Below are 14,783 nucleotides of genomic sequence, written 5' to 3' on the forward strand. Positions count from 1 at the left end.
TGACAAGAGGTTTAATCAGCCAGATTAAACTAAAAACACCTGTGTGGGTATTCAGAGGCTTTAAGAAATCAGCCTGGTTTGATCCTTCAGACACCGTCCCATTCATGTCAAGTGTTAAATTAGGATCTTTGGCGATATGCATTGTTGAGGATAATACTTTAAATGCAATCTTTTATGTTGGAACTCCCTCAAAATGTCACACAATGGGACATTACTTCATGTTCAGCTCTTCAACACAAGATCGTTAATCCAACTTTATTATATTATTATTCATTATTCCACTTTTATTGTCATGAAGAGTGGAACAGAAACCAAAGAGACAACAGGCAACAGGAAGTAGGATAAATAACTTTAATTTAAGGTTTGGTGCAGGTGAGACAGAACTGAACATAACAAAACCAAGGATCCAACAAAGACTGAAAAAATACAAACTGGTCTGACAAGAGGATGAAGAGCAGGTGGAGAGATGGGGGAGAAGCTCAGGTGAGGAGGGGAAACAGGTGATTATGGGCAGGAGAACGAGCTGGGAGCTGATTGGCTGGGAGGAGCTAACGAGGCTGATTCAGAGCAGATGTGTAGAAGGACAACAGAGGTACAGAAAACCCAAAACACAGAAAACATCTCAGTACAGAAAGTCCGAGGGCGTCTGGACACAGTGCCAGACTGTGACAGTGATTCACAATAATCTAAAAACAAACACAGAATATATTAAACTGCTAAGCTCTTTGTTGAAATACAGATGTTAGTGGAACATGTAGTCAAATAATGAGCTAACAAAGACAAGAAACTTAACCTGCTAAGGATCTTGCTGTCCATAGTGAAACTTGTAGTACAAATATAGACATGTAAAAATAAATAAAACGGAAATATATTTCTGAGGAACTTTCCAGCATTCTGTGTCTGACAAATTATGACCTAACAGGTGTCCAGCACTAATAAAAATAAACTTTGTTATCTTAACTTTAACTGCAGGTCAACCCTGCATGTCTCCATTTCCTATGTCTCTCTTTTTAACATGTATGCTTGTGTATATTGTTGTTTATTGTGAAGGTGTGTTGTGCAGCCACATGTATATTTAAGTCATTGCTGATGTTTGCAGATCAGCAGTTGAGAATGGAGTTGGTCCTCATGATGCGAATGACCTTCCTCGAGTTGTAACTGTACTCGTACTGCGTGTGTTCATGGTAGAAATACAAGTATCCTGAAAGACAACAGAGAAGGATACCAGTTAGGGGAAGCAGTATAGTGGTAGTGCTGGAGAAAAAAATCATACTTTTGTATGCTTTAAAGGGATAGTTTGGGTGTTTTGAAGTGCGCTATATTTAAAATATTTTACCCGGTTTACCTTGCTGTGAGACAGCTATGCAGTCTGGGGAACTGAAGCTGTTATCTATGCTGTCTCACGGCAAGGTAAAGGTTGATTTTTTTAAGTGGGTCTGTCTTTTAGGTGGCTAAAATCAGTTTTGCTGCCGGCCCCGTCCACAGCAGCTTTGCTCCCGTGCGGTAACTCCTGTCTGTTTATCCAAACTGGCGGCGTGCCGACCGTCATCTACTGTAGGTAATACACTGACTATGGATAAGTACCTCTTACAACCCCACTTCAAAACACCTCAAACTATCCCTTTAACTATACCGAAAATGTGATAATTGAGGCTTCATAATACCATAGTGATAAGCAGCAGCGTCAAACTCGTCATCCATCCCAGGAAAATCTTCCTCAATGGTTCGTGGGTAGCCGCTGTCCATGGTTTCTGTTGCTTCATCATAGCTGTGAGTGACAAATAAAAGCAAAACAATGTTGATGAAATTACATACTTTAATGTCCCACTCGACCGTTTGGTAGAGCACATTTTTAGTCACTATATCTTATTGAAAATGTGTTTCACTTAACCTGATTGAGCATCTCTACCACTCAGTTTAGGTATGTTATAATAAAAATATCCACAAGATGTCGCTGCATCTTTAAATAGCTTTTCAGTCCGCCTCCTTACAGGAAGTTAGCAACAAAACTCCAGACATGAGGACTCTGTTTGGTGTGGTTTTCAAAGGTAGGCATATTTTTTGACATTTCAGAGGTTTTACTGAACAGAAATATAACGTAACATACATAATATAACATATGTAACTTGATACTAAAATAAAAAATCCAATAAGGATCAAATCATTTTCTAAAAACATGTTCTACCATACGGAGTCCCTTTATGGTACAGGTAGTAAAGTAAATTGAGTATTTTCTACTGAATAAAAAACTTTTGATCATTCATTGTTGTTAATGTTACATTTAATGTTATTCCATTATAAATATGTTGAAATAATTTAATAAGCATGATTTTTTTACTGTCTAAAAACATGCTCTACCAAACAGGAAAAGTACTGATTTTAAGATGAACATTCACTATTGTTAATATCATTTGTTAATGTCATATATTTAATATTATTCCATTATAAATTTGATGAAAGAAATTATATCAGTATGATTTTTCACCATTTCTGAGATGTTTTCAAAGTAGCCTTCTGTAAATATGGTAAATATCTAGAATAAATACATGGAACTAATACTAGTACCGGTAATACTACTAATTTCATGGTATACATATGACTAGCATAATAACAGTACATGGTTTATATTTTTCTTTAGAGGCCTATATTAATTGATTGTTGTGATTATTGCCCTAAGGACATAAAAAATGCATAGAGATTTTTTTCCATTGCGTTTTTCTTAGTGAGGACATTAAAGGGTTAAACTTTACTGAAACTGAGAGGTGAGATACTCATCACCACATACCTCCAGTAGTCTTCCTCAGTGAAGAGCAGAGTTTTCCCGGTGTCTGCGATGTGCACGGCCGCATCTATTTCCCTGACTTTCTTGGGAAGACCAAGTTTGTGTATGTACTTTGGGTAACCGTCCACAAGGTTGTATCCATTCAAAGCCCACATCCGGATCCCTGTTGAAACATGGACAGTTTTGGTCCATACATACATAATCTAATATCTGATGAAAACATATAATAGCAATAAATACGTATAACCCACCATTAAATATGATGACTTGATCTTTCTCGGGGTTCTCGTATGCTGCGTCCACCTTGTTGGGGAGGGTGGGCCACGTGGACTTGATCAGTGTCTGCTCCGGCTCCGGCATCTGAGGATGGAGACGCCAGTAGAACCTGCAACAGAGTATAAAATACGTCAGTAAATACCCCACTTGTGAATTTTTAAGCCTTTATGTGTCTTAATGTGTCTAAAAAAGACGGTTGCTAACATGTGGCTAAATAAGACTACAAGACGCCGACTCGTCCGCCATTACAGCCTCAATATCAGAAAAATGGCGTTGATTTGTGGAGATTATCTTGCTGAACAAAACGTGTAAGTATCATAATAATAACAATCTGCAATAACCCAAAACCCAATGGAAAAATCCCATTTGCTTTTTTGAGGGAACCCAGGGCGATGCTAACTTCCTGGTTGTCCTGAAAAAATACCTCATCCCTAATAAAAAAAAAAAAATACCCAAAATGTCATTGTATTATGTATTAGGATCTTTGTATATAGGCCTTCCATCATGAAACATTGTGTTTTGTACTGTTCTGTTTTCCATTGTTTTGTGAGTGTTTGTTTGGGACCCCCTCGAAAGATGCAGAGCTGATGCATCTCAAGGGGTTTATCCTGATCAATTTCATTCACTGGTTCTTACTGTACCTGTCTTTGAAGATGATGGTTTCCCCTCTGAGCTCAGTGACAGCGTCAAAACTCAACATGGGGTCACATTTGTTTGGTGCGTCAGGCTTTGGCTTCACTTTCCTCGGGTTTGGGTTCGGGCCTGTGATTGAACATCTGGCATTAATGCACAGCTCATAATATTTTCACTAAAATAATAAGAATCTCATACTATAAAAAAACATGATATCAATTATGATTTGACTTGTTAACTTAAGTTTTAAATCTAAACACAGATGATGTGTTTTCCCACCGTAGAGAGCTTGGATGCCTTCGATGTCGTCCTCAGCCAGCGGGAAGCCTGTACCGTAGGAGTAGACGGGGTACATCAGGGCGCCAGCGTCTGTGGAGTGGGACATACCGAGGGCGTGGCCCAGCTCATGGGTCGCCACTATAAACAGGTTGTAAGCTGTGGAGAGAACAGATGTCCAGTGTTAATCATCAATATACAGTTTAGTGATGATTATGTTGAACATTTATGCGCAACTCTGACCTGATGAGTCTTTGGTCCAGGTTTCATCCTCATCAAAGTGAGTGTCTCCTCCGATGCCTTGGCCCGGTGGGTAGGCATGAGCGAGCAACCCGTCAGGCCCGTCAAAAGGGTTATAGTCACCGTGTTCTACAGAACAAAGCACAGATAGTTTTATAGATAAATGTGCACTATTATAATGTCTATTTTTTATATGATTAGCAGATGGAGTGTAGAATTACCTTTTCGTCCAAAGCTGATCATAATGTCAGCGTTGCCGGTGTGCAGCTTCTTAAAGATCAGAGGGGTGACATCAGACCAAATGTTCAGCGCCCTGCGGATGGCTCTGTCTACATCAGACTTCATCAGGTCTGGTGTATAGTTCAGTATCCTGGAACATCAGGGGATAGACGACGAGAGAAATGAGTGAATACAATCTTACTTTCTGAATAGTTCTTTCTCTTCTTTGAGAAAATATCTGAATGCATACCTGAATGTGATGTTGTTGTTTTTCCATTTGAGGTGTCCAGGGAAGTGGTTGTACTCCCCGATGTCAGGGACGCCACATCTGGCCTGCTTCATCAGCTCCAGAGTGTTGTCGTCCAGATTCCCCGTTACCTTCAGAGGCGGAAAGAAAATATGTGACATAAGTATATGTGTTCCTAAAGTACTGCAGAAATTGTCACCTTAAAACTGTTTAAGCACTGAATGTTTTAGGGCCAAAATACATGTCAGATCTTCTCCTACATGATGAACCACCCAGACCTCTCAGATTTGCTTTATGTCCCCAGACTCAGAACTAAACTGACTGTTTTTATGCTCCACATATCTGGAGCAAACTCCCAGAGACTCACTTCTTTTAAATCAAGGCTGAAGACTGCTTTTCTGCTTTTTAAGTCATTTCTTACACTGCACTGTAACTTATATTCTCATATTTTATGCCTGTCTTATTCTATTTAGCTTTTAAAAAATACAGTTTCAATGTAAACCGAAATTTAACATTACACACCCACACTTGCACAAGAGGACCTCACCAATGAGGTGCAGGTGAAAGATCACACCTCAAGCGAAAATCACATTAAACGATTTTCAACACACATCAGGGTGCACCACCAGCAATATGATAATGTTCCATCTCTCTTTCAGATATCAATAAAACCTATGCAAACTAAATCAAATCAAAAATATTTACAAAACAGCTGCCCATTTACCTTGAGTTTGAAGAATTTCTGCATCTCCATGATCTTGGTCTGAAGAGGGCCCGATGACCCCTGTCGACCTTGGAGACCAGCTGGGAGCCCATAGAACCGACGGAGGTACTTCTGTTTGTTTGAAGAGAACAGAAGCTGAATGTCATTCATAACAAATAGGCGTGGATTACTCCACTCTAACACACTTCTTTCTTTGATTATGACAGAAAAAAATCAAGTTGAGTCCAGCTCACAGGACTAAACGCTGAGTGAATTAGAGAGCTCAGGTCTTACCTCAGCTAACAGCTGGTTGTCTTTGTCCTCAGATGGCAGAGGCAGAGCGAAGGAGTGAGCGACCAGCGCCAGCAGCAGTAAAGCTATCATTGTTGTTGTCTCTGTGTCGTCCAAACTAGTCATTGGGGTCAAGAAGTTGTGAAGGGTATTTATAGTGTTTTAGGTCCACCTTTTTTTCTTTTTCAAAGGATCTCTGTGATTCATGTAAAAGCACCTAGCCACTTCCTCCTTTGTTGAGAATGTGCTTGTATGTGTAAAACTGCAGTCACTGTGGTCTGACTCCTTTGAACCCACTTAAAATGTTTTGATAAAGCGTTTCCTATTTCTCAAATTGCCATGACTTAAGGAGTTTCCCAATTGTGGAATTGTCAATGAGGCAAAATGATGCACTTTTAATTCTTTCTTTTTTAAAAAAAAACCAAGAATAACAAGACAGTCTTTAGATATATATTTTTTTGGCAGATATGCTCTGCGACTTTCCCTTAATAAGGATATAACATCATTAGTTATTATCTGTACATCTTCTTCAGTTAAAAATAAATAAATAAATGACGTACTATAAAAAAACAATAGGGGGTTTTGTGAATTGTTTCATGCTCCTGCTGGTCTCATGATAGTCATTCTTTGTCTTGTTATTTTAGGGTGAAGACGTTTTAGGATACGTGACTAACAAACACACGTCAACATAAAGAAATAGATGTTGAAAATATTCATTTTAAAGGAGAACACCAACTAAATTAAGAATTCAAATATGTTATTTCCATGGCCGAGGAAAGTTCAATCAATATTTGTGAACATGAGCTGCTCTCTCTCAAAGCCAGAAACCAGAGAAGAAGACTCAAACTTGTGATGTCATAGTGTATAAAGTCTGGAGCTGCTCCATAGACAATGAATGGGAGACTGATTTTATGGACCCGCACGATGTTTGTTATCTTTTTTATACCCAAATGAGCTTTATTCTATTTTAGTATTCTCCAAAATATTTCCATATACTTAGAACGTTCCTCTGGGCGCTCTCAGTCTCATCTATAACATCTCTCCCTATTCATTGTCTATGGAGCAGCTCCAGACTTTATACACTATGACATCACAAATTTGAGTTTTTAGCGCTCTAGTTTTGGGATTTGGAAGAAAGTTGTTCATGTTTATTAATATTTTTGGACTGTAGGAATAGCATGCATAAATTTTGGAAATGGGAGTTCCCCTTAAAGGTTACACGTCCCTCATGATATTATGTTTTAATGTCAATGAGTGCATTCGACATCATGTGAGCTCTCTCACACTACTTTGTTTTGAAATCAGCTCTTCCTGATTTAAGTGTTTTTCCGTGTTGCCCTTTGCATGTGACTCAGAGTCATTAGGATTACACAGAGCATGACAAATTTAATACGTAAATTATCCTAGTTTCCCCAGTAATAGGGAAATGTCGTCTGTAAGAGGTTTAATTACAGCGTAGAAAATTTGCTGACCTTTAAGAAACACAATGACATATAAAATTCGGAATAATTGCTTCTTACAAATTACAGTTTACATCTATAGAAGCACAAAGAACACCACATACAAGATAAGAGAGACATTTGATCATCATAGCGCCAGCTAGTGTCATGGCTCTAGGGATGGCAAAGTCGGCTGTTGGTCCACCACTTTGGTCCAGATCAAAGCTTCTTTCAGAAACTATCAGATGGATGTCGTGAACTTTAGTATAGATGTTCATGGTGCCCAGATGATGAATCCTAGTGACTGTGGTGATCCCAAAATACTTGTTAAACATCAGCATGTTAGCGTTGCCATGTGAGCGTTGCCATGTGAGCGTGCTGCATGTTAGCGTGCTGCATGTTAGCAAGTCTATAGTACAGTATATGACTATAGACTTAAGCTACATGTCCATCAGGTAGGACGAGAGGACGCGCTGCTCCACTCAACTGGCCACTCAAGCGGTGATTATCGTGGAATGCACCTGATTGGTCCCTGGTTCTCTCCTCGCCGTTTCAAACAGTAAACTTTCTGTTATTCCATCTAAACAATCCACCAAATCTATTTCTGAAAACATTTGAGGCGAGAAACAGGCTATATATGCCACTGCTGAATATCGTTTCATTTTATCACCTAGTTTGACAGCTTGGTCCAAGTTTCGTGATCCGGACGCGTTGCGCTGAACGGGCTCATTTGCATAAAGTTGCGATTTTTTAATTTTATGCAAATACAGACCTCTCCAACTTGCTGCAACACTCCCACCATGCACTGGGTGACTGCTACTCCTGCTTTCCATAGGAAATAATGGTAAGCCCTCCTTCACCGAACACTTCAACTGATATTGATTACTTTTAGGTGGCTAGAATATGTTTTGCTGCCGGCCCCGTCCACATCTACTGTAGGTAATACACTGACTATATGGATATCCTCATACAACCCCACTTCAAAACACCAGAACTATCCCTTTAATGCTCTGGATATTGTATAGAGCACCTTTATGTCACTCTTCTGTTTGGCGTTGCAGTAGGGATGATGTTCAAAATTATGTTTTGCCATAAAAGACCTTGAGAGTAGCTTATTGTTCCAGAGTCTGGTATCCAGACAATAGGTAGCCTATACCTGCAGGTCTCTGGAGTCAAGGCAGGTAAAGACATGCTGCCTATTAGTGCGTCTGCCACATAAGTGTCTGACAACAAAGGTATATAATTATTTTCTCCTGTTACAACAATGGAATTCCTTATTCCTATTACTTCTACATAGTACAAAAAAAGGTTAGTAACGACGACTAGAATTGGAAATATTGAAGTAGTCTACACTTTTCTGAATCAAATCATTCACATAATGACATTGTCTTCTATGTGATCAAGTTATATTTGGATACAAAAGCACTCTTTTGTAGAGTTAAATTGCTGCATAAGGACATGTCAAACATTTGACAAGGATTTGACACTGTTATAATTCCAGTTATTATCAACATACTTTTGGGAAATGTCTCATAATGACAATGTTTTGCAAAGTATGAGACTGTTCGTGACGTGTTGCAGTCGAGGTTGGTATGAAGCTGCTGCGCTGGCAGAGAAAACCAAACCTCATTGCGTTGCATTAGGAAGTACAGATTACAAACAGTTGTTGTCGTGGTGATCGGCCATTGTTGCTCATCTGCATCCCATTAGTGATAACGTGTGTAACGTATGACAAACACTATGCCCTTCAGCATCCTGCGGAGACAAATATTTTTGGAGTAACATCATTGCTTAGACGGTGGTTAACACGGTGCTCCTGACTCATGCCAGGGGAAGTTAGCTCTCTAGGGGGATTTTTGCCGTTATTTTAAAATGTCACCGACAAACACACATACAAACATATGGAAACAGGCTGATCTGTGTTGTGACCCACTGGCTGTATTCAAAAGAATAAAAAATCATGTTGTGTATGACCTATATTGTAGCGGCAGGTCTGAAGACTCACACCTGAAGTCTTTCAGGTTGCTGAAGTATAAGCACCATTGTCACTCTGTAATAGATGTGTTTTTCCCCACTAAATATGAGATCTTACTTGTTTCAGGGGAACCGTCTATTTTTCAGCATGCATGAATTGCGTGCTCAAACCTGAATGATTGAAATATCTGCTGTTGTGTCAGCTGTTGAATATCATATCCTATACTCTTTGGTCTGGGTCAGGGGTCAGCAACCTGCGGCTCCGGAGCCACATTTAGCCCCTCTCCAGTGGCTCCCTGTGGATTTTTAAAAAAATTAGTGGAAATGAATAACTGTTTTTTGTTTACATTTTCAATTTTATTTATCATTGTTGTAGGTCTATGGTACGACGGAGTATTAGGGCCACATTGAGGACAAAAAATAAATCTGAGATTATGAGAACAAAGTCATAATATTACCAGAATAAAGTCATAGGTTTACAAGAAAAAAAATCGTGGTATTATGAGAATAAAGCCATAATATTATAAAGTAGTAATTTTACGTGTTATTTTCTTTTTTTCTCGTAAAGTTATGACTTTGTTCTCACATTACAACTTTTTTCTCATAAAGTTCTGACTTTACTCTCGTTCTGACTTTTTTTATCGTAATATTACGACTTTATTCCTGAAATCTCAGATTTTTTTCCCTCAATATGGCCCTAATACTCTGTCGTACATTTACACTTTGGCCCTCACTGCATTAGACTTATATACTATATACTTAGACTATAAACTGTGTTACCTTCATCACAATGCTCAAATGTTTTGCGGCTCCAGACAGATATCTTTTTATTTATTTTTTTGCCTAAAATGGCTCTTTTGATGGTAAAGGTTGCTGACCCCTGGTCTAGGTGAATACTCGATTCTGATTGGCTGCAGGGTGTTCATTAATTCCTGATAATGGACACCTACTAAGTAGTTCCAGTGAAACTGTCTGTTCACCATTCTAAATGAATGCGCTGGCTACAACACTATAGTCCCTCAGTGCCTCATCCTCTGAACACCACAGGATGGCGACTGTAACACACAAGCTGCAAGAAGTAAGTTTACATGACACTGTCCCTCTCAAATTACCCATGTGTTGTATCAGATAACGTTAAGTTCAAGTTCATTATTCAACTAGCTACGGCTGCGGCCGACAGTACACATAGCTAGCTAGTCTTGTTGTTAAACTGTCAAATCATATTTACTGTTTGTTAACCGCACGCAATGTTATTGACTTTCAATCTAGCCACCATAACGTTAGCTTTATGGTAACCCCATTGCAAAGTCGGAGCTAAGGTCCGTCCTATTTACTGGAGCACTGAACAAAGTTTCCATTGTATATGAACCTTATGACATGGTAATGATTTTTTTCCAGGTATTAACAAACCCTCATGGTTACCAGGGATATGGAGTGACTGGATTGTGAAAAACTTTAGATTTTGGTTGCAAAACGCATTAAAATATAATTTAATTGTCTTAATTTTCTTATTCTTTGGCAAGTGTCCATGGTATAAGCAGGATAATGCCCTTCGAGGTGTCCATAATCAGGAATTAATGGATGACACGCGCAATCATCGGGCATTGTCTCTTACATATTTGGTAATGTATTGCTAACGTGCTCGTTTTACATTGGATATGCTAGACCTGTGTGTGTGCCTTTATTTGTAGATATTACAGCAAGTCACTCTCAGGTCATGTTTTTTTTGCATGTGTTGACATCAGCTGTACTGTCATTATGAGCTGTTCTTCCATGGCAAGTTGGCAACAGAGAATTATGAAAGATAAGAGAGTTGCTACATGAAATATAAAGTTCATCTTCTCCCCGCTCTCTCATCTGGTCCCTCATCATACTGCATTATCACAACGATGAAGTGGTCGAAGCCACTATCTTGTCATTGCACAAGCTTTGGTTTCATGACTGTGTTACTTGGTGGCCTTCATTCCCTTTTGAGACCATCTTTGCTCCTTCTCAGGATAGATCAGCACTTTGCTAACTTCCAACCCAAAGCCTTTAAGGTTTTGTTATTGTTTATTCCAGTGCCTGGAATTGGTCTGACGGACGAGCCAACTGCTTCTGAGACTTAGCAGGAATTCACCTCAACATGTCAGTGAAATCCACTGTTGTTCTACTTGGTCATAGTATTTTGGCACGGAAGATGCAAAAGGGTTTTCCAGGGATGACGGGAGGTCTGATGAAATCAACCACTTCCCAGCTGTTTCAGAGGAAAGCTGATGCACGTACTCCAATGGACTGTGATAAACAGAGATGATTTGCGTCCTTACTTGTCTTGATGTGTTAGAAAATCATTGTCATAGCAGTTTTTACAGTATGTCTTTGCCCATGCAAGGGTTAATGAATCAGTTGCCTCCACTTTGTTCAGAACGTGAGTCATCAACCTTAAGCTGCATTTACATTTTGCTGATTCTACACTCGGCCCTGTACAGTTTAAAGAAACCCACCTATACAAGATCACCATAAATGTGCAAATCTACATTTTAATAGTATTAGTATGCATTTACTGACTAACTAACTGAATGTTTTATGTGTGCCTGTAGCTGTTTCAAACAAGCTTCACAATACAACGACTACAGGAGAAGCACTTTAGGGATCTGCGTGTTTTTTTTTTTGCTTTTTTCTTTCAACAATTTGCTCATTTTGTGAACTAATTACATCAATTTGCTTGAGAGAGTAACACATTCAGTTGATTCAGAGGTCGGCTTCAATAATTTCCCGTGCAAAGAAAGGCCAGGCTTAAACATTCAACTGTTGTGTGGTCAGAAAGTTTAGACATAAATGTAAACATGCTTCTTTTGTAACAATTATATCTGTTTCTCCTCAATGCGTATTTGCTAACATGCCAATCTTTAACTTAAAATGTAAACTTGAAGACTCTAATGCGGCTCAATGTTCCTGCGATGACTCAGAATACACACAGACCTTTTAAACCATTAAAAACAGCTTATTGGCAACAGACTGAGGAAAAATAATTTATTTTTATTTTAAGTGTCTTTGGACAAAAAGCTTCTGCCAAATAAATGCAATATAATATAATGAAAATGAGCATCATGGTCAGTGAGCCACAATATGAATCAGCTACAGTTTACAGTAAAGAGATGACTTAGATTACAGAGATGCTAAAGCTGTATCAGAAATCACACAGTACGCTATTGAAGCTGTAATTTAATCTTCACACATTGCAAGTCCACACATGAAACTCCAAAAAAGGGCTTAAATTTAAATGCTGAGCAACTGCAGAGATTCAAACCACAGTGACGGCTGTGGTGTAAAGTCAGGCCCACTCAGCAAAATGTAGAAATTACACATGCTGAAGAGAAACCACAGGAGGGCAGCAGAGACTGTTTTGAAGTGGGATAACACAAACTATCTGATCCCTTCATGTGTCTTATCATGCCCCAGTGTTACCACAACCTCATGCTGAAGTGCCAAATTTAAATAAATACAGCACAAACAACTTTGATGTCAGATTTGCTCCATCATCTAAAGAGACTGTAAAAACACATTTTATACGTTTTCCTGAATCAAACCACAAATATTAGAATCGCAAATGATTTGCTATCTAGTCTTATCTGTTACTTTTGGGTCTATTTGTATTGATGATAAGCACATTAAGTTGCAATGAGGTGCATGTACGATAACGCAATCTTTTATGCTCTCTCTGGCTCACTCGGCCTCCAGCTACAGATGTTGAACGCTCTTATGGTGCCTTCAAATGGGGTCGTGTTTACCAGGTTCACAAGAAGAGTCCATATGAACGCCCCCCTCATGTGGTTTTCACGACCTCGTAAGTGGAAAGTTTCTGAAAGCTCAGAGTTCACGAGTTGTGCTGTGTTTGTTGACGTTGTCAGAAATGACGGAGGCCATGGAAGTTCATTTTTCGGTGCATAATAAGTTAATATATTATAATTTTAGTTGTATATATTGTTTTTCTTTGTAATTTTATAATATGTCTGAGGAAAAGGTTGATATTCCCAACGGCCTCATCTTTTTCCTCTGTCGTAATGCCTTTGCATTTACTGCATTATATTACCCACTTGATAGCTTGCCTAATGTTTTGCCTCTGTGGCTTCTAGACGGCGACAGTAACGTTAATATTGACGTTAGCAGTCGTGTTCTCACGACGTAACCACTTGAACGACAAGCATATTGTGTACACGACCTCCCATGTTGTAAACACAAGCTCACGAGTTTCATTGGAAGGCACCGTTTGAGGAACCAAACATTAGTCATCACTGAGTGTGTACTTATGTTACTGTTGTTAAAGTGTATTGCTACATTCAAATTCTAAAGCCAAATTTTTTTTGCAGAAAATAATCCCAGTTGAAATGAGTGCAGTCTGAGTATTGATTTCACCCATTCATCTCGGTTTGGATGTGTAGGGAGGTTGCACCGTGCCACAGTGGCATTTGTTATACTAGCCTACCACTAGAGGGAGCCAAAGTCTGATATTTTCAAATGCTACACAGCAGTTTTAAAGGTTGCATCATTTGTTTCAGTTTTGTTTAATTAAGAGTGTCTATTTCTCATAGGGAACATGCCGTTGTAGCAGTCCCTCATTCTTTGGTACTTGCTGTCATTTTAGCTGAATGTCACAATTCCCCTGAGTTGATTGGAGGGTTATTCCGATCACCTGTTGTGCAGGATGTGGGGACTGACTCTTAATTAACAATTGAGAGCAGCTTGGTGCATTTCTCCTCTTGACCAATCAGATGTGACGATGCCCTTTCTTTAGGGCATTCTTGATCCTTCCTCAACTTAATGCAGATTGCAGACCTCTTTTTTTTTTTTTTTTTGCAGATTCAGCCAGAAACTCTGGTTTTTAGGCCCCTTTTGAGACTTCTTTGCTGTCTTAACTTTTCTGATTGAGGGTGATTTTGAGCATTCGGAAACATAGTTTGAGTAAATATTAAAGAACAGCTTTCCACTAAGTTACCTGCATTAGGGCAGGTCTTTGTGCTATTCGTGCATCCCTAATGATAACGATAACGCCCGATACGGCAGGCTTTATTTTGTTATTTTATTTATTGGTTCATTTTCATTGAAACCCCTTTATACACCTTTCCTTATTATCAATAGGGATGCATCGAGACCGGTTTGATGGGAGTCGGGATTGACTTTTTCTGAGTAAAGGAAAATGAACTGAAGTGAAGTGATGTGGATACTATATGTATTACTGATTAAGTTGAATATTGTTTAAAAAACTGCGTTTGTTGGTGTTTGCTATATTTATAAACTAATTTGTCAGGTCCTTTTTGTACTTTGAGGATATACAGTGTCTCTTGAAGTACTGCATAAAGTAGTACTTATCATTACAGACTAAGAAAAGATGCTTTCCAAGCCAGGTATTTCTCATCTCAGCTACTTGTCCTGATGTTTAACATCTCTGGCACCTCGTCACACTGAAAGTGTATGCTTCGGGCAAAACAGAGATGTTTCATCTGGTTTAATTACCACAGTGGTCTCTCCCAGCTTGTATCCTTGCAGCTCCAAAGTACACTCTCAGTCATCACTCCTGCCTAAAATGACTTCATTACCTCGTCTGTACTCAGACCATGAAACCAGAGCGACACAGTTTCTTCAGGTCTTTCTGTGAAAGAGCACGGCGTACTCTGGAAAGCTTGTTGCCCCGCAGAGGAATGCTGTCGGACCCATAAAGCTCCA

At 39.1% G+C, this 14,783-nt stretch overlaps 1 protein-coding gene across 1 annotated transcript; it reads right to left on the reverse strand.

The window, feature by feature from the left end:
- Positions 1 to 337: 337 nt before the first annotated feature.
- mmp13b (matrix metallopeptidase 13b) lies at positions 338 to 5,825 on the reverse strand. Its single transcript, XM_074641485.1, has 11 exons — positions 5,671 to 5,825; positions 5,398 to 5,508; positions 4,677 to 4,804; positions 4,429 to 4,577; positions 4,211 to 4,336; positions 3,971 to 4,126; positions 3,700 to 3,820; positions 3,034 to 3,167; positions 2,786 to 2,945; positions 1,665 to 1,768; positions 338 to 1,201 (listed from the first exon to the last, which is right to left on the reverse strand). The coding sequence occupies exons 1-11, from the start codon at positions 5,791 to 5,793 to the stop codon at positions 1,101 to 1,103; spliced, it is 1,413 nt and encodes a 470-aa protein (XP_074497586.1). The 5' UTR covers positions 5,794 to 5,825; the 3' UTR covers positions 338 to 1,100.
- Between the last annotated feature and the right edge of the window lie 8,958 nt (positions 5,826 to 14,783).

Source organism: Sebastes fasciatus, chromosome 7 (assembly GCF_043250625.1).
Source record: "Sebastes fasciatus isolate fSebFas1 chromosome 7, fSebFas1.pri, whole genome shotgun sequence".
In the NCBI taxonomy this organism is placed as follows: Eukaryota; Metazoa; Chordata; class Actinopteri; order Perciformes; family Sebastidae; genus Sebastes; species Sebastes fasciatus.